At 32.0% G+C, this 20,445-nt stretch overlaps 2 protein-coding genes and 1 non-coding gene across 4 annotated transcripts; 1 reads left to right on the forward strand and 2 right to left on the reverse strand.

Moving 5' to 3' along the window:
* Nucleotides 1-1,899: 1,899 nt before the first annotated feature.
* Nucleotides 1,900-2,005, reverse strand: LOC131645450 (small nucleolar RNA R71). The gene has a single exon (XR_009297071.1). It is a non-coding gene; the product is annotated as a small nucleolar RNA R71 (small nucleolar RNA).
* Nucleotides 2,006-5,450: 3,445 nt separating this feature from the next.
* On the forward strand, nucleotides 5,451-6,743 carry LOC131644250 (uncharacterized mitochondrial protein AtMg00810-like). The gene has a single exon (XM_058914700.1). The coding sequence runs from the start codon at nucleotides 5,451-5,453 to the stop codon at nucleotides 6,741-6,743; it is 1,293 nt and encodes a 430-aa protein (XP_058770683.1).
* Nucleotides 6,744-9,397: 2,654 nt separating this feature from the next.
* LOC131639687 (probable disease resistance protein At5g66900) lies at nucleotides 9,398-13,862 on the reverse strand. 2 transcript variants are annotated; one of them, XR_009295022.1, is made up of 6 exons: nucleotides 13,042-13,862; nucleotides 12,300-12,700; nucleotides 11,849-12,210; nucleotides 11,492-11,763; nucleotides 10,215-11,382; nucleotides 9,398-10,101 (listed from the first exon to the last, which is right to left on the reverse strand). XR_009295022.1 is itself a non-coding variant. In XM_058910164.1 (5 exons), exons 1-5 carry the CDS (start codon nucleotides 13,652-13,654, stop codon nucleotides 10,559-10,561), a joined length of 2,472 nt encoding a protein of 823 aa, XP_058766147.1. In that variant the 5' UTR covers nucleotides 13,655-13,862; the 3' UTR covers nucleotides 9,398-10,558. The 2 variants fall into 2 exon arrangements, 1 of the variants encoding a protein (XP_058766147.1); XM_058910164.1 differs by having other exon boundaries at nucleotides 9,398-11,382.
* Nucleotides 13,863-20,445: the final 6,583 nt, after the last annotated feature.

The following is a 20,445-nucleotide window of genomic DNA, read 5'->3' on the forward strand; positions in this document are numbered from 1 at the left end:
AGATTCCCTAAATTTTCAATGTGTTTGAATTTTGCATAGTATTTTTATTTAATTAATTTGTTTGTTAAATAATTTTTTTGGCTTAATTGTTATATTGATTTGTTAAAAAAATTAATTAATTTTTTAACTATTGATTTTTTTTATTAATTTTTTAAAATATGAACATTGTAATATTATAAAATAATATATTAGATATTTATTAATTATTTTGTAGGTTTTTATCCTATACATCCTACTACCTTATTAAAAATATTTATTATCTTAATAACAATACCACATATTAATAACAATACCACATATGTAAAGGTCGAGTTAATGATGATGATTGCAATATTATTATAGAAAGTCAAAAGTGTAATGTGCATGAGTTTGGTGGATAAAAAGGAAGAAGGACAAATTTCAAATGGCCTAATGAAAATGAAAAGGTGGACAGAGAATTAGGAAAGAATGAGAAATTAGTGGTAGTCTCACGTGACATAAAAAAGTGAATGAAGTTGAAAAGGGAAAGATGGAATGCAAGTTGAGAAGCTATTTAGGGAGAACAAAGTTAATGCATTGATGAACGGGTTGTCGCTCAATGAAGGGCGGAGTAATGGAGGAAATTGTAATGAGGTTGAAAGAGCTCAGCTCAATAGAAGGAATAATTTAGACCATGTGGGCCCAAAAGCAGTTAGAGACCAAGGATCTGTAGGAATGAATATGCCAAAGTACACCTCTTCAGTCAAAATTCCATATTAACATACAACTAGTCTTGAGGGTGGAAAAGGGATCGAGGCAGTACCAAATGAGAAAAATGAAAGCAAGGTGGATGAAGCAGATAGCTCTGATATGAGTTGGTGGAGGATACTCCAATGCGAGAGGCAAGGGGTTACAAATCTCAATTAATTTTTAATGATAAAAAACCAATGCAATTTTATGCTTTAGAATTTTCGTGGAGCAGAAGTTAAGCTTTCAGTCAAGTTTTTAAATGCTATTTGCGCCAAAATCTTTCAGTGTTTGTGCAATTCATTTACAAGCTGAAAAGTAATGATGTCGACCCTAAATCCATTCAATTGCGTCTATTTCCTTTCTCCCTAAGAGATAGAGCCCGAGCTTGACCACAATCTCTACCATCAAATTCCATAATGAGGTGGAATGAGATAAAGAAAGTGTTCCTTGCTAGGTACTTCCCGCCTAGGGATGTCAACGGGACAGGGAATGCTCAGAGGGTACTTACCCACTCCCCGCCCGACCCCCCAATTTATTCCCCATCCCCAATCTGCGCCACAGGGGGGATATTTTCCCCCATCCCCACAGAGATCCACGGAGATCGAATCTTAAGAAAATTTCTATACTTTTTATCAAAACTATGACACTAGTATTTTGTTATTACCATATATTTGAAGAGTAATTTCCATAAGCACAATGAACAAAGAGAGTGGTTGTTGTGGTGATGATGAAGAGAACGGAGAAGGTGATGAATGGAGGAGACAAAGATAATTGAGAAAAGAAAATAAGGAGACGGTGTGTACATTTTATGTATTGAGTGCACTTTCTAGAATTAGGTACTTGGATGGTGAAACAATACATTATACAATAACACATAAGAATAAAAGGTTACACTAATGACTCTTCATTTTTTAATACATTAATATTTTTATGTAAACTTTTATAATTATAGATTATATAATATACAAAATATAAAAGTTAAATAATATGGTTGGAGTCGAGAAATCCACAGGGCGGGGGGTACTTTCCCAATCCCCATCCCAAAGTGTCATCGGAGGAACTTTTTCCTCCATCCCAGTTCCCCCGGGGAAAAAAATCTCCAACTTCGGTGCTCCAAACAGATAATCCCTACAGGGATCTCCATTAACATATGTAAATTGACATCCTTATTCCCGCCTAGCAAAAGTGCTCAATTAAGGAATCAAATTACCTGCTTTAGGCAGAATGATTGTGAGTCGCTTTTTGATGTGTAAGAGCGATACAAGGAAATGTTGAGAGTTTGCCCACACCACGGGTTAGAAAAGTGATTGATTATTAATGTTAGATATTATTATTATATTATTTAAATATATCTTTGTCAGGGTAGTTTGGTCTTTCTTGGTATTTTCTAACTTGTAATATATATAATTTGATGTAACCCTTATTTACTAAGTTTTTGTTTATTCTATTGAAACCCTAACTTAAAGGGTGTTTCTCATTCTCTATGTTTACATATATTGACTATTGTTAACATGGTATCAAAGAGCTCGATTTGATTTCGGATTTATCGTAAAGTGGTCCACTTATTTATAAGGTGTTTATTCAGTGAAGAGTTGGTTTTACGGTTTTGTTTCATTGAAATTTATGGCACTGATCATTGGAATTTGACGGCGTGATTTATTCATTGGTGGCTTGGTAATAGATATTTCTTTGCTTTTTTTTCTTTACTATTCCCATAAAATAGTTTTGGGATAATCATTCTTGTGGCATAGTATTCAACAAGTTGTTGTTCTTGTTTTGTTTCATTGGCTACGTTACTGTTATTTGTATGATTGGCTACTTTGGCTACTTTGATACAGTGTCCGGATTTGTTCATTTGATATTTTGCTTAATTGTGGTGCTTCGGTTATCTCATAGTTGATTACAATGAGTAATGATAAAGATGATTCTCTTCAATCTGTTAGTGTTCAACTCAATGGAGAAAATTATCCTTATTGGAGTTACGTAATGAAAAAAATTTGAAAGGAAAAAGGATGTGGAGTTATGTTGATGGAACTTCCGTTAAACCTACAGATAGAAAGGATTAAGCAAAATATGCAAAAGAATTGGAAACATGGGATGTTAGTAATTTTAAGATCCTTACTTGGATCAATAACTCTGTTTTTCAGTCAATAGGTGTGCAACTAGCAAAATATGATACTGCTAAGGAGGTTTGGGACCATTTGAAACGTTTGTATGCTCAATCTAATTTTACAAAATGGTACCAGCTGGAGAGTGATATTAGAGCTCTCAAACAGAATAATATGACCATTCAGGAATTCTATTCCGCTATGAGTAATTTATGGGATCAATTGGCTCTTATGGAATCGACTGAATTAAAAATTATCAAAGCGTACACTGATCAAAGAGAAGAGCAACGCTTGGTTCAATTTCTAATGGCACTTAGGGATGATTTTGAGGGACTTCGTGGGGGTATTCTGCATCATAATCCTCTTCCTAGTGTTGATTCAGTTTTTAATGAATTGTTGGCAGAAGAAATTAGACTTAAGTCTCACTCAAACTTGATTCCAAATAAAGGAGTTCTCTCCATTCCCCCGTCTGTTTTTGCTGCTCCAGTTCACAAAGGAAAACCTCAAGGTAGGGCTGGGCTTGGTATTGATGAATGTGCTTTTTGTAAGGAGAAAGGTTATTGGAAAGCACAATGTCCAAAATTGTTGAAAGCAAATAAGAAAAATTTCAAGACTCCATCATCCAATGTGGATGCTGCTGCTCCTACTACCATTGGCTCTGGTTTTGATCATGTATATTCATCTGAGACTACTTCTCAAATATCTGATATTGCAGAGCAGCTCCAAAAGCTTCTTGCCACTCAATCACACGCCATGTCCGCCTCCTCCATTAAAGGTTTGAACTCTTCTTGTTTGTCAGGTATATCTCCTTCCACATGGATTCTTGACTCTGGAGCATCACACCATATGTCATATGATGAAACATCATTTGTGTCATTGAATACTACATCATCTATGTCAGTTATGACTGCTGATGGCACTCATATGCCATTAGCAGGAATTGGTTCTATCTCCACACCTAATTTGTCATTTTCTAATGTTTATTATATTCCTGACCTCACTTTGAGTCCTGCTTCTGTTAGTCAATTGTGTGATTCTGGTTACTCAGTTATGTTTTCTTGTACTTCTTGTTGTGTGCAGGATCCTCATTCAGGGAGGCTGATTGGGACAGGCCGTAGACAAGGGTGGCTTTATGTTTTGGATGAGTTAAGAGTCCCAAATACCGCAGCCTCAACCTCTACTTCTACAACTGATTCATTATCCTCTTTTCGTTTAAATTCTTCATCTTCTAGTTTTTATTTATTGCATTACCGTCTTGGACATGTCTCTGCTTCTAGATTAAAGTATTTGGCTTCTACTGGAGCTTTAGGGAAATTACAAACCAATGACATTTCAGATTGTTGTGGTTGTAAACTTGCTAAATTTTCAGCTTTACCATTTAATAAAAGTGTTTTCATTACATATGCACCGTTTGACTTAGTTCACTCTGATGTATGGGGTCCATCTCCACTACTTACTAAGGGTGGGTCTAGATATTATGTTTCGTTTATTGATGACTATACTCGTTACTGTTGGGTTTATCTTATGAAAAACCGTTCTGAATTTTTTGACATTTATTGTATATTTCGTGCTATGGTTAAGACTCAACATAACGTTGTTATAAAGTGCTTCCGTTGTGATTTAGGTGGTGAATATACCTCTAGTAAATTCTCTGAATTACTTGCTTTTGATGGTAAAATTCATCAAACATCTTGTACTAACACTCCTCAACAAAATGGAGTTGCTGAAAGGAAACATCGTCACATTATAGAGACAGCTTGTTCCTTTTTGTTGTCAGCTTCGGTTCCTAGTGAATTTTGGGGTGAAGCAGTTCTTACTGCTGTTCATATTATTAATAGAATCCCAACGTCTGTCACATCAGGTTTGTCTCCATTTGAAAAATTGTATAACTCTATTCCTGATTATTCCTCTTTGAAAGTGTTTGGTTCTACTTACTTTGTTCTTCGCCCACGAGTAGAACGTAGTAAGTTATCTTCTCGTTCTGTTATATGTGTTTTTCTAGGTTATGGGGATGGTCAAAAGGGTTATCGTTGTTATGATCCTGAAGCTAGGAAACTTTATGTCTCTCGTCATGTTGTTTTCCTTGAACATATTCCTTTTTACTCTATTTCATCTGATTCTCATATTACTAGTAGTTTAAAACTCAGCCATATAGATCCTTTTAGTCATAATGATAATGTTTCTAGTGATTGTAATTTTGAGAACTGCAGGACTGACACTACTGCTACTCCATATACTGACATCCCTCTTGTCCCCGCGGCTACCCAAGAACCTCTTGTGAATGTTGATCCTCTTCCTCCTCGTTATCCCTCTCGTGACCGTAAGTCTACTCAATTACCTGATTTTGTTTATTCCTCTTACTCTGCTTCTTTTGCTTCTTTTCTAACCTCTATCCATAGTTTGTCTGAGCCCTCTTCTTATAAAGAGGCTATTCTTGACCCTCTTTGGCAGCAGGCTATGACAGAAGAATTGTGTGCTTTACATAAAAAAGATACTTAGGAATTAGTACCCCTGCCTCCTGGAAAACGTGCTATTGGGTCTCGTTGGATATACAAGATCAAAACTAAGTCTAATGGGTCGGTTGAGCGCTACAAAGCACGTCTTGTTGCTAAGGGATTTTCTCAACAATATGGTATGGATTATGAAGAAACTTTTGCTCTTGTTGCTAAGATGACTACTATTCGCACTCTTATTGCAGTTGCATCAGTTCGTCAGTGGAATATTTCTCAAATGGATGTTAAAAATGCATTTCTAAATGGTGAACTTCAAGAGGAAGTGTATATGGTACCCCCACAAGGTGTTTCTCATAATCAAGGGGAAGTGTGTAAGTTGAAGAAGGCACTATATGGTCTGAAACAAGCTCCAAGAGCTTGGTTTGGGAAGTTTACCACTGTCATTACATCTATTAGATTTCGCTCTAGTGATCATGATTCTGCTTTGTTTGTCAAGACCACTCATCATGGTCTTATTTTACTCTTATTATATATTGATGATATGATTATTACAGGTGATGATACAGATGGAATTAATGATTTGAAATTACAGTTATCCAAACAATTTGAGATGAAGGACTTAGGAACTCTTCGCTACTTCTTGGGCATTGAAGTTGCCTACTCTCCTAGAGGCTATCTTCTATCTCAATCCAAATATATTTCCAACATTCTTGAACAAGCCCGTCTTTCTGATACTAGAGTAGCAGATAGTCCTCTTGAGTTGAATGTGAAATATGCTCCATCTGATGGTGTTCCTCTGCCAGATCCCACATTATATCGTACTTTGGTTGGAAGTTTGGTGTACCTAACGATTACCAGACCAGATATTGCTTATGTTGTTCATGTTGTTAGTCAGTTTGTTGTCTCTCCTACTACAGTGCATTGGGCAGCTGTTCTTCGCATATGTCGTTATCTTCGGGGAACCCAGTTTCAAAGTTTTCTCTTTCCCTCAACGTCCTCATTGAAACTAAGTGCTTATTCTGACGTTGGAGACCCCACAGATCGTAAGTCTACCACTGGGTATTGCATATTTCTTGGAGACTCTCTTATTTCTTGGAAGAGTAAGAAACAAGATATTGTCTCTCGTTCATCTACAAAATCTGAGTATCGTGCTATGGCATCCACTACTACTGAAATAGTTTGGTTGCGTTGGTTACTTTCTGATATGAGTGTCATTCTTTCTGAACCAACTCCCATGTATTGTGATAATAAGAGTGCCACTCAAATTGCCCACAACTCAGTCTTCCATGAACGTACCAAACACATTGAAATTGATTGTCACTTCACTCGTCATCATCTTAAGCATGGGACAATTACTTTACCGTTTGTCTCCTCCGCTTTACAGATTGCTGATTTGTTTACAAAAACGCATTCCGTTAAACGATTTCGTTTTTTGATTGACAAACTCTCGATGCTTTCTGCTAATGCATCTTGAGTTTGAGGGGAGATGTTAGATATTATTATTATATTATTTAAATATATCTTTGTCAGGGTAGTTTGTCTATCTTGGTCTTTTCTAACATGTAATATATATACTCTGATGTAACCCTTATTTACTGAGTTTTTGTTTATTCTATTGAAACCCTAACTCAAAGGGTGTTTCTCATTCTCTGTGTTTACATATATTGACTATTGTTAACAATTCACATTCCATAATGGTCTTCTCTATAATACGAGAATGACTATTAATTCCGCCATGGGCAGAGCTCTAATGAATAAAATCTTCGCTAATGCCTACGCTCTAATCGAGAGTATAGCTCAAAACCACTAACATGAATATAAAAATTTATCAGAGTTCACTAGTCTTAAATATAACTAGACAAATTTAAGAAATATATTATGTTATACGTGGAAAAAATATGAAACTTTAATTTAATTAATATGAATAATATAACCAAAATAATCTCAAATGTTTATCAATAACACAAGACTATAATATCCTCGATATAAATCTCCAATATATATATATATATATATATATATATATATATATATATATATATATATATATATATATATATATATATATATATATATATATATATATATATATATATTTATATATATATATATATATTATTAAATGTGGAGAGAGAAAACTATTCCTTATTATTTTTAACCATTAGATTGAAAATAATAAATGGTCAAGATGTGGAGTAAGTTATAATAACTTACTCTTGGAGTAAATATAACCCTCATATATATATATATATATATATATATATATATATATATATATATATATATATATATATATATATATATATATATATATATATATATCATTTGATTTAGGGGTGGAAATAGGCTTGGTCGAGTTAGTCTTTGTCAAGCTTAAGTATGACCAGTCAAAAAAATCAAAGCCTGAGTCTGATCTGTAGCCTGTCATCTGAGCTTATAAGCTATAAGACATTAAGGGTGAGTTTGGTTTGAGGTAGATGGAGGGGAGCGGAGGGGATATATATAAGAAAATGTGTTTGGTTCAATTTTTAGGAGGGGAGAGGAGGAGAGGGGAGGGGAGTAAAATCCCTCAAAATCACATTTTTTGCGTCCCTCCGAATCATGGGGATTCGGAGGGGATGGGAGGGAAGGTGATTTTGATATTTAATAAATTAATAATATTTACTAAAATATCCTCCTTTTTATTTTATTATTTTAAAATTATTATTTTCTTTCATGTTTCTACTTATCTTTTTTGCAATTTTTCTCGATTGTTTTCATCAATTTATTATAACTATTATCCACCTTTAAATTATTTTCAAAATTTCTTACTTAATATATATAAATCATAATATTTCATTACTTTTATAATTTTTTAAAATTTGTTTATGTTCATGTTTTTTTCTAATTTTGTTATTTAACCTATTATATTTTCTTTTATATCAAGTTTTAAAACATTCACTTTATTTTATTTTTTGTTTATTTTGTTCATTAAAAAATTTAAATTATTGGTTTTAATAATAACTTATTTTATGTATTTGTCTGGTTAGATGATTCATCACAATTTAAAAATTGTTATTACTATATAGTTTCATTTGTGTCGGAGAGTTATAATCTGAATCAAGTGTACTTAGTTTATTAACGTTATGATAAATTATAATGTTTTAGTCCCTCAATATTAAAAAATTTATTACCAAAATATTATTTATGAATTTTTCATATTTGAATATCATATGACTTTTATAAGATCATAATGATAAAAATGTAATTTATTAATAAAACTCCTCGCCTCTCCTACTGAATCAAACATATTTTTAATTAAAACCTCTTCATTCCCCTCCCCTCTCTTATTTTGAACCAAACTTTATCTGATTAAAAAAAATCCCTCACCCCCCATCATATGACTTTTATAAGATCATAAGGATAAAAATGTAATTTATTAATAAAACTCTCTCCTACTGAATCAAACATATTTTTAATTAAAACCTCTTCATTCTCCTGCCCTCTCTTATTTTGAACCAAACATTTATCTGATTAAAAAAAATCCCTCATCCCCTCCCTCCCTTCCCTCTATTAAAATCTCTCCCCTTCCCTTCCCTTCCCTCTGTTGAAATCTCTCCCTTTCATCCTAATTTGATCTGCCGTCTTCAATCTAAATACGTACTGTAATATTTGAAAAATAATCTCCTACCACATCTGATCTGTCGTCATCAATCTAAACATGTACTTACTGTTCAATCTATTGAAATTCTCCACACTTTTTCCATTGGTTGAACCAAACAAACCGTGAGTAATTTTGCCTATATAATAAAGCCAACACCTAACCAATTTGATTTTTAAATTTAATTTTACATTTACGTTTGAAATACTCTTCTACCCCCTGATTAATGTTAAACAACCACTCTGATATCGACCTTAATTTGCCAAGGCTTATGTAACCAATGATGTCAAGAAGCTTTACTTCATCTAAGACTTTGTAGTACTAGTACTATTTAGACAACTTGATTGAACTAATCTTGTTCTATTATTAAAAAAACAAAAAGCTAAGAAAACTACTCGCACTACTAGACTACACTACTTGCCCCTAGTAACACGTATAATGACTCAAAAGTCTTCAATCATATTTGTCTCTTTCTTTGTGGCCAAACAGAAAAAAGCAACACTTTCTTTAATTTTATGTGAATAATTATACAAGTGGAAGTTAGTGGCTCTATAAGAAAATCACACAATATCAAATTGTTTAAGAGCCAAAATATATATATTAATTAAACATTATAGACCATTGTTCATGTTCATCATGGATTTCTACCCACCTATATTGAAGGGGCATTGTACTACATATTTTCAAGTCATAGTTTAGAAAAGTCTGAACAAACCTTAGCCTTCAAAGTTCAAACTTCTGGAACTATTGACACATCAACTTGCATTCTTGGCCTGTGATTGTCAATATTAAAATACTACTAGATGATTGTTTTTGTTTCACACAAGGACAAATTTACTCCTAACACCTCTCTACCTCTTCCTCTGCCACTTTTATACCAAACCAATGCCTAAAACATATCATGTTGATCTTTTTCTGTTTGCATGAACACCTTTAAATTATTCACCTTTGATGCAGCAGGTGCTGAAAAAGAATCATGAAGGTTTTTCATTTTATTTGCATGTGTCATAGCATTGGTATCCCGTCGTTCTTCCTTTCATCGTCTCTTTTGCTTTTGATTTCGGTTCAAGTATGTCAAACATGGAAGTAAGCCTCTTTTGAGACAGACATTTAAGCACATTGCTTGCTACTAGAATCAATAATTGAATGACTCTAGATGTTGTCGAATGATATGCCATTCATTGTAGCTGACCTGAAAATTGACATATCACTTTGGATTTGGATTTTATCAAATTATCAAATAAGTATTCAAACACTCATGGAGAAGAATAAAACAGCTTAAATACTCCACTGAGCATCCCATACTGCTTGATCTGAGAGCTGATGTCCCGAGGGCTGTACTCTACGATGCTTTACTCGGCCTTTACGATCAGCCCTTTCGTAGGTAGCCCTTTCCGAGCCACAAGCTCTGATATTCAAACATTTGAAGAACCCTTCCTTGAAAGCTAGCCACCAAGGGAAAAGAACAAAACCACTCAAATACTCCACCGAGTCATACTACTCGATGCAGGGCTTGGAGAATGTCTCTACAATATTTTCAAAGATTTTTGTTGGACGAGTTCTTTAAGGAAACTGAGTGTTTTGTTCTATCTGCTTTCATGTGTCCTCAACGACAACTTTCGAAAGCAGAGGAAGAGTGCATATAGGTTTTAGGAGCGAATTGCGTGAAGCCAATTTAAATTGACTTCAACTTGAGGAATCTCTATAGTTAAATTGGATATCATAGATTGGAAAGATTCCCATGAAACGGCCGTCTCTTCGTCACATATCACTTTTAAATTCTCAAGATTGACAACCGAGAATGGCAACTCACAACTTGCACAACTAGTCATGTAGAGATTTCTTAGATTAGACAGATTGCCAATGTCCTCGGGTAAACTTGAAAGGCTTATGCAGTTGGAGATGTCAAGTAGACTTAGATTCGAAAGGCTTCCAATAGAATCTGGTAGCTCTACCAAATCAGTACACGAAATCAGGCTCAAGAGTTCCAAATTCTCCAACTTTCCAATATCTCGGGGCAGCGACGAAAGCTTATGGCAATTAGTAATACTGAGCTTTTTTAATGAGGTGATATCACACACTCCATTAGGCAATGCCATCAAATCCTTGCAATAGTCAAAGCTCAAATCTTCTAAATTTGGAAATGCATCTGAAATTAGAATGCTACCCTTTTCAAAAGCTAGTCTCGTATTACACATGTAGAGGGATAATTTTTTCAGATTCTTCAATGTGCCAAAGGAAGGAACGGAAATCCGCTCTAGCCTGATTCTGTTAAGATTGGATAAAGAGCTAAGTAGCTCAGAATTGTTCAGTTCAGAAAGACGGAAACCGTGATTTATGACTATAAGAGCTTTCAGTTTGCTCATCTTCTCCATCAACTCTGGAAATGTGTACTGCTTGGTTTGAAGATTTAAAATCAGAACCTCAACTAGAGCTGCCTGCACTTGGGACCAATCTGAAGCACAAGTTTCATCTGCAAACACAACCCACATAGGATCAATTGTTGATATATTTAGTATTAACGACATTGTTAACTTGCAAGTTAGTGAATATATTTAGAGAAAGGTGCAAGTATAACTAACCAGTTGATATAGATAATGTGCGGGCAGGGATCTGTTGAGGCTTCGGTTTAACACACCATTTAACTAATTTGGACAATATGCGAGTCACTGTGCCTTTCTTCTTCTCCTCAAGCCAGCGATTACGTTTGTTTTCATTTACGTCAATAAGAAGTCTTTTTCTTTGTTCTATTGGTTCCTGGGTGCTTTGATAAATTCCAAGCTCTCTTAGAAGATCGTGAAGGACTATGAAGTGGTTATTGTAGTAGTAATTTTCTGTGTCACTTGCATTTTTCCTGAGAAATGAACAGAAGTTAATATTCGTTGAAGATAGAAAAAAAAATATCTATCACTAGATAAAAATATCAGCGGTCATTATACCTTGCTATTAAGAGATTAGCCAGATTCATGGAGTCTAATTTGTTGATGATATTCATTGCTTCTTTGCCGGCATCATCTAGTCCATACAACTCTGCCCATATATCAATGAGAGCAGCAACAGGAATCCTTTGGTCTTCAGGGAATAATGCTAGATCCATGAAGCATTCTTTATTGATGGGGTTATCTTCCAAAACGTCCAAAATCTTTCGGAGGCGAGTAAGTAATTCAGTATTAGAATCAAGTATAGAACGGCCTAGTGAAAGTTGCTTCACAATCTTTTCCCACAACTCATATGGCCGATTACTGAGTGACTTTGCAAGCACTTTAACAGCAAGAGGTAAACCCTTGCAATGTTTCACAACCTGTATTTCAAAGCACACAAATATAGTCAGTAATCAGTATATTATATAAATTGGTTCTCAAATGGCGTAAGTACGAGAAGGACAAGCACCTTTTGGATAAGATCTTTGTCCGGAATGTTCGAATTCTTTTTCTCCAATTGTGTATAGTGGCGGAAAAGGGTTACTGCATCTTCATGTACAAGAGGCTTTAGGATAAAGGTTTTGTCAAATCTTGAAAGTGCAACCCTTGATGTTACCAAAATTTTATAATCTGATATCTGGAATTGAAATTTCTCAACAAGATCTTCTGAGCCAGGCCAAACATCATCTAAGACCAACAATATTGGACCCTCAATTTTCTTCAGCAAAAGCCCCAATTCATTAACAGCATCTTCGTCGCTTTGAAACTCAGGCACTAGATTTCCACAATGTTCAAATATTCTCTCTACAATAATCTTCAACTGAGGCGTTTTCGAAAAGACAACAAATAAAATATTTCCCTTGAATTTACCTAATGAATCAAAAGAGAACAATAAGCCCAAAGTATTCCATATATCCTAACATAATACATATATGTGTGCAAACAACAAAATTTTCTTTAAAATTTATCACTAAACAACACATGTTTGAATTGACTTATTCGAGTTTAACTAATGGCACAACCAACTTATAACTATATAGAAACCATAAGCTGTTTTCACCTTATTTCCATAAGCTCTCACAGATTCTAAAAACAAATTATAACTATATAGAAACCAATTGACTTTAACTTTTGTTATTAACTTTTGTTATAGAAATAGCTTAACCAAAAACACATATTTATCAAGCATGAAAGAAGATTTTATGACTTACCCTTGACTTGTAAATCCCAACAAAGCTTTGCAGCCAAAGTAGTTTTACCCATTCCTCCTAAACCAGTCACCAAAATAGTAGATCCACCATCCCTAAGAACTTCCATCTTCAACTTAATCATTGACAAATCCAAACCAACAGTAAATTCAGGATTGTGAGGAACACCAAAAGGACCCCTAAAAACTAGCCCTCCAGATCCACTTATTTTCTTCTCAAAATTCTCCTTATTAACAATTTCAAGAATTTCCTTCAGCTTATAAAGTGTATCCTTAACATCTTTCGCCATAACAGCTTGTTTGTTGTTACCAGCAACACATGAACCAAAATCATCTTTCTTCTTGTGACAAACTCCATCTAAACAGTGATGAAACCAAGAACTAAACCTCTTCCAGCAAAGATTCCTTTGTTCTGCGGGATTTTCTTTGGTGAGAAGCTTGATTTCCTCTCTAGGAGGATTCAATTGATCGTTATATTGGTCGATCTCGTGAACCAGTGGAGACAATTCTTTTAAGGTTGACCTAAAGCATCTCATGGATGTTTTGTCATGTTGAACTTGTTTGAATGTTTGTTGAAGCTGTGATGTAAGAACATCCAGTTCTGTGGTTCCTCCCATGAATTGAAAGTTTATTTATTTACCTTTGAAATGAAAAACGGTGGTTTCAAAGTTTTTGCGTTTTCGGAATTTCTGTTATCTTTAACTTGGTTGATGGTATATATTGTAGCTAAGATATGAAGTTTCGTTGCAGGTTGATACTCACTTTCTGTGACTCTTCTTGCTTTGTCGTGTATGTATGTTATCAAGACAAGCGCGTGGACGTGGTAGTTACAATTTGTTCAACTGTTATCATTAATATTTATAATAAAATATAATGTTAAAATAATATTAATTTAATTAATAAAATGTATAAAATTAAGATTTTCCTTTCTTGTGAACCCTAGAATTGGTTCCCCGTTCAATAATTCATTGAAGTTTATGAGTATAAGGTTGTGAAATTCTGTTTATACGATTCATATTTAGATTATGGAGTAGAATGTGAACAAATTATTAGTTAGTCTCTTGCAGGTTGCAATTATTGACGGAAATACTTGAATTCTCTGAACCTAATTTCACGGAGAAGACTATAATACTACTACTGTTTAATAATATAATGTTAATACTAATTTGTGTCCAGCACAAGTTAAGACGATAAATATTTTAAAAATTATACACTAATTTTAATAAAAATATGAAATTATTTTTTTAAAATAAAATGTTTATAACTAAGTTTTTTAACTTGTGCCTTTGAAACACAAGTTAACATTACTCTAATATAATTACAAAATATTAACGCGTTGAATCAATTATATAAAAAATTTAATAAAGTTTAATTAGAAATAGAACATAAACAAACTATCAGTGACCAACTATAAACTATCAGCTATCAGCTACCAACTACCAATTATAAGTTATCAACTATCAACTAAGGCGCTGTTTGATAAAACTAATTGGTAGCTGATAGTTAGTAGCTTATAGCTGATAGCTAGTAGGTTATAGTTGATGACTGATAGCTGATAAGCTAACATGAGTGTTTGATAAATTAATTGTTTCATTAGCCGATAAATATAAAATGACTTAAAAGTTTATTTTAATTAATAAAAGTAATAATATTTTATTAAAATAATAAAGGGTATAGATAGAAAAAAAATCACAAATTCAAAAGCTATTTCAAATAGTTTTTGAAAAAAAACTAAAAACTAATAAAAAAATTATAAACTAATTAAAAAATTATAAACTAAAAGCTAAAATAGCGTAATCAAACATAATTTTTTTATTAATGTGAGCTGAAAAACTAAAAGTTAAAAGCTGGTTTTACCAAACAGACCTAAAAACATGATTTAACAAGAGCACCTTACCATAAAAATAACACATGGAAATTCATTCTCTTTTCTCCTTTTAAACTCTATTTGGAGACAAAATTGATTTGTAAGAAGTTTTGAAACATAGAAGCAGCTCCCTTAGATAGATTAAGTTTGGAGCAGTTGGGCCCACAAAGTTTTCAACAATTATTTTTTTGATAGTCCTGCATACTTAGGTGTAGTCAATTATTTGTGTTTATTTAACTTTGTTGACGAAAACAGCACAATTGAAATGGTGGATTATCGAAAGACGACTAAATCAAATTTCATATTCCGAAGGGTATAACGGAAAGGAAATAATTGCTAATGTATTTTATCATGAAGATTCACAGTTAATTTCAAGTGAATTTCTTTGCTTCTTCCTTTGGCGTATCATATAGGAGTACTTCCAAGTCAACATTACGCGCGTGGTAGATAAACTTTATTCAACAGATATTATTTTTGTTGGTCCTTTTTTTAATAAATTAGAGTTAGACATGATAACAAAACTCGTATCTCTTGTATAATTCGAATTTGCTTTAAAGTTGACGGAAAAATCCATTTTGACTGGATTTGAGTTTTTCCCATTACAAAATATGGAGACGAGTTAGGTAATGGGGACACTAGTATTCACTCCGAATCTGTCCCGTTTATTTTATTATATATATTATTATATTTTTTGATAATTTAAAATATTAAATATGTGACCAAAAATTTGATATTTTGATTTTAATTTATATTTATTATTTAAAATATTTAAATACATGTATAAATTTTTTTGAAATTGTTTCATTTTATTATTTATAAAGTAATTTAATTTTGGAAAAAATTAGTATTTTTATTTAAAAAATTGATTTAACTAAATGGATGGTGGCGGGGCGGATTCCCGAACTCGTTTGAGTCGGATTTGAGTTTTATTTATCCATTCTCGTTTAAATTTGGGGCAGGTAACGGAGATTGATTAGAGATTCGAGTTTGAGTTTGGAAAGGTAATAACCGTCTCCGTCCTTCCCATTATCCCTAATTAGAGTATGTTATTTGCGTAATTGTAAAGATTAATTCTTTAAAACGGATCAGATTAAATATAGACGATGGAATTTTCTCAAAAAAATTTAAGACAGTTACGTGTTTAAAATAGAGATCTAACCCTAATTAAGTAAAGATTTAACACTGTTCTATTTTTGTTAGTCTTTATTTATGATATTATAGCGTAAAAGCGAAGATTACTCTTACAAAAATCAATAGCAAAAAATATTTAGAAATAAATAAATACATGATTAAAACTACACTTGGAAGAAAGTGGTAAGAACGTTAACTTTAATAATTCACTAGTATTATATGACTAATGACACTATACCAATGCTTTGACAATTCACTAGCATTATTTTAACAAAAGTAGATAAGATCGTGATGCACTTTAATATATTCTTTTTTTTTTTTTGCTTTATAGCACCGGTTTAGTCCGGTTCGGGGGCGAGTTCTGGCATCAAGTGGTTCCATCCCCCTTCCGATCGCAGTTGCGGGGGATCGAACCATGGTTCTCCCTACCAAGTCCAGCGCCAATCACCACTAGACCAACTAACGATTGGTCTTTTATATATTCTTTGTTGCATAACGTTTGTAATGCAAATTAGATCAGTTTTACAATAAGTGATTATTTTATTCGTGGTTAGAATTTATTTGCCGTTTGATTTGATTTAAACAACTCTCTTAAATAATCGGATTTGATTCAATTACTTTTGATAGTTTATGTCGATTCGGTTTTCCCAAGTTATAAGTAGGGTGGCAAATGGCATGGGTATATCACATTTAGACCCATCTCATAAAAGTCTAAAAAAAAAAAAAAAACGGAACGGACATATTTAAGAGTGTGGGTCTAAAATATTGTCTCGTTCCAAAAAAAAAGAAGGCGGGGCAGAGAAGGTCAGTGGATTGAATCTATTGAGCCTAAAAATAATAAAATTGCATGAAATTACTCATGTTCACAATTGGCCGCAAATAAACAGAGTGGAGGAACACATTAAAGAGAACACATCTAAAACTTTACTCTATTCCCCACAAAAAGTGCAGAAAATCTAACCGGATCCATTTTGCCACACCTAAGCACAACTAAAAAAATCTATTACTAATACCATAAAGTCAAGATGTACTCAAAAATTACATTACAAAGCAATCAATTATCAATAAAGTATATGAATAATTAAAAGTAGATTAATTTAAACTAATACTATCAGTCAAAAATATTAAAATCCACCACATGATATATTAATTGAATATATAAATTATTTAACTAATTTAAAAAGTAAATTTGATTAATAAATAAGACCTAAAAAATATTAATCAATCCATGATGAGTGGTGACTGCATGCTGCAAACTGCAAAGTATAGTTCGATATGAATTTAACTTATATTGGGCCCATGTCATTATTTCTGGCCCAAATATTCTTCCAAAGTAATTTGGGCCGCAATTGAATAATGTTAGGGAATTTCTTTTTAAACTCCTTAATATGCTTAAGAGTCTTTGACGAAATTCTTTTTTTATTCATAAAATTCAGAGATACATTTTCGATTACACCATATTTTCTTTTTTTTATGGGTGCTTTCGAAGATGTATTTACGAGTTTATCAAATTTACTCTTTTTTGCAAAAAAGAAAGTGTTTTCGAATATGCATTTTTAAAATAACCTAATATTGGATCTTGGAATTTTTTTGGATATGTATTTCCGAAATAATCTAATATTTATTAAAAAATTAAAATCAAGATATATCAATTGTATTAAGAGTTTAAAGGTAGTGCACTGACAGTGTAAACTAACTTTACACATACAACCAATCAAAATCCATACACTTGTCATGTCATATTAGTTTTTTAAGATTAAAATTGTGTTTTAATTGGATACATGGTTGTGATTGGTTACAGTGTAAAAATATTTTACACTGTCGGTTCAGTGCATATTCATTTTTCTCTTGTATTAATTATGTAATTAATTTTATTAATCAAAATATATAATTAAATATATATATATATATATATATATATATATATATATATATATATATATATATATATATATATATATATATATATATATCATTTTAATTCAATAGTTTTTATTTTTAAATTTCAAATACAATGTTTCTATTATTAATTAATTGAATAATTAATTGTTATAAATTATGTAAATATTCTTTAATATCACATATACTTTTGCATGTATTAATTTATCTAATATATCATAAAAAATAAGACCAACAAATCTTTTTTTGGTATTATAGTCTATTAAATTTAAATTGAATTAATCAATAAATTTAAATAAGACCAAATAATATTTACATAATTTATAATAATTAATTATTCAATTAATATTATAAACATTGTATTTGAATTTTTAAAAAAATTATTGAATTAAAATGATATATATTTAATTATATATCTTGATTAATACAATTGATACACATTTATTTTAATTTTTTTAATAAATATTAGGTTATTTTAAAAATGCATCTCCGAAAAACACTAAGATCAAATATTGTGTTATTTCAGTAATATATCTCCGAAAACATTAAAAAAATTGAAATTTGAGTGAATTCAAAAATGCATTTTTGAAACACCTTTAATTTAAGATGCCTTCGAAAATACACTTTCGAAGAGTATTTTCGAGTTTTCAAAAAAATTTCCCACCACTACAAAGTGTATAAAGAAATTCTCATAATCTTATACTACTCACGCAACAAAATTGTAAATTGATTCTTGCATAATCTTACAAAAAATATTAATTTCACTTTTTTTATTATTTAATTTTTTACGCTCACTTTCAATCTTTTTAGATTTAGAGAATTTTTTTCCTAAAAGTGTTTTGATGAGTATAATTTATCGAAAAAATATATTGTAAATGACCCGATAAGTAAAAAAATTTCACTGTATTACTTTTTTAAATTGACTACCATATTACTTTGAATGAGGTAATTTGATATGTAATTTATTTAGAAAAAAATTCTAATTTTATTTTAAATTTTTTTATTATGTTTTACAAAATATAGAAATTCGTCTACTATGCGATAAAAACAAATTATATATACACGAGAAGATGTAGTAATGCTAGTTAGAGAAGTTAGAATTAGACATCAAATGACTGTCACAATTAAACAATCAGATATTGAGACAGGAGAGTGGGGAAAGTACAAAATTAATAGTGAGTTGTGATACATGTGAGAAGTACAAGGAAATCGAAAGTATTACACAATGTGTTACTAAAACATATGGGTGTCCATTTAAAATCAAGTCAATGTCGTTTATAGATGGTTCAGGATGAAAGTTGATATAAATATAAACTTCACAATCACAATTTATCTGATAGATTAAAAGGTTGTGCGTTTGTGAGGCGTCTAAGTGTCAATGAGTGAAAACATGTTGTGGATTTGACAAAGCTTCATGTTCCACTCCTAACATATAAAAACAAAATTACTTACCGTGACATGTCATAATTGGCGAGCAATGTGATGCTCATACTTTCTCAGAAGAAATATATCATACGACCTTCCTGAAAAGTGATGTTGTTGCTTCTGAGGTGTGGTTGCTCCTGTTACCGAACATCCATCGTTCGTTGAACTTCAAAGTGTTCTCGTGCGCAGTGAATGATTTTTCCGTCACACCCTCTAGATTCCACCACTGAAAAAATATTTAAAAACAAATATATTATTTTGAAAAAAGAAAAAATAAAACTAGTCAAAGATAAAGTGATCATGTGAGTATTTAATACAAATCATATCACTCAATTTGTAGTAATGACGTGAAGAACAAAATAAACAATATTAATTACTTGAAAGTGATGTGGGAAAGTAATATTGTACTTGTTAAAAGTATAATACATGACAACCTCTTGTGATGTAAGGCTGTCAAGGGGTTATTGTGATGTTAGAGCCAATTTACGCAGGGATGTGAGAAGCTCTGTATGGGGATATTTTTGCATAATGAATTGGTTTCTCCTATCAACCTCAAGGCTGGTGTATTTATAAGAATCTCGTGGTCAGGGTTTCATATCCCAAGAAGATAGGTTCCACACTTCACGTTATTATGAGTGTGGGAAAAGGGTGATTATCTCCCCCGTTTCTCTAGTGAACATGTCCGACTCCATTTGACTCCCTTTCTCATATCTTAATAAACCGAGATATGACACCACCACTATATATGGAAAGTTGATTTTGACTCGTTTGATTCTACAATTGATTCTTGATTTTGTGATCTAGTAAAGATTTTACATAATTTTTTTGTAAAGATTTTGGTTGTAAACTTTTTAATTGGTAGAATCATATTGGAAATCTTTAATTGGATATGCTTTGAAGGAAAGATTTATCTCAGATTTGTTTAGTCCAAGATTTTGCCAAATTTGGGTTGGGAAGATATTGATTGGAAAAGATTTAATTAAACAAATCTTGTATGAAGATATTTAATTGGATTTGCTTTAAATGCAAGATTTGGTTTGCTGAATATTTGATTCAGTTGGATTTTAATTGTACCCTAATGGGCTT

The sequence above is a fragment of the Vicia villosa genome, linkage group LG1 (assembly GCF_029867415.1).
Source record: "Vicia villosa cultivar HV-30 ecotype Madison, WI linkage group LG1, Vvil1.0, whole genome shotgun sequence".
Taxonomy (NCBI): Eukaryota; Viridiplantae; Streptophyta; class Magnoliopsida; order Fabales; family Fabaceae; genus Vicia; species Vicia villosa.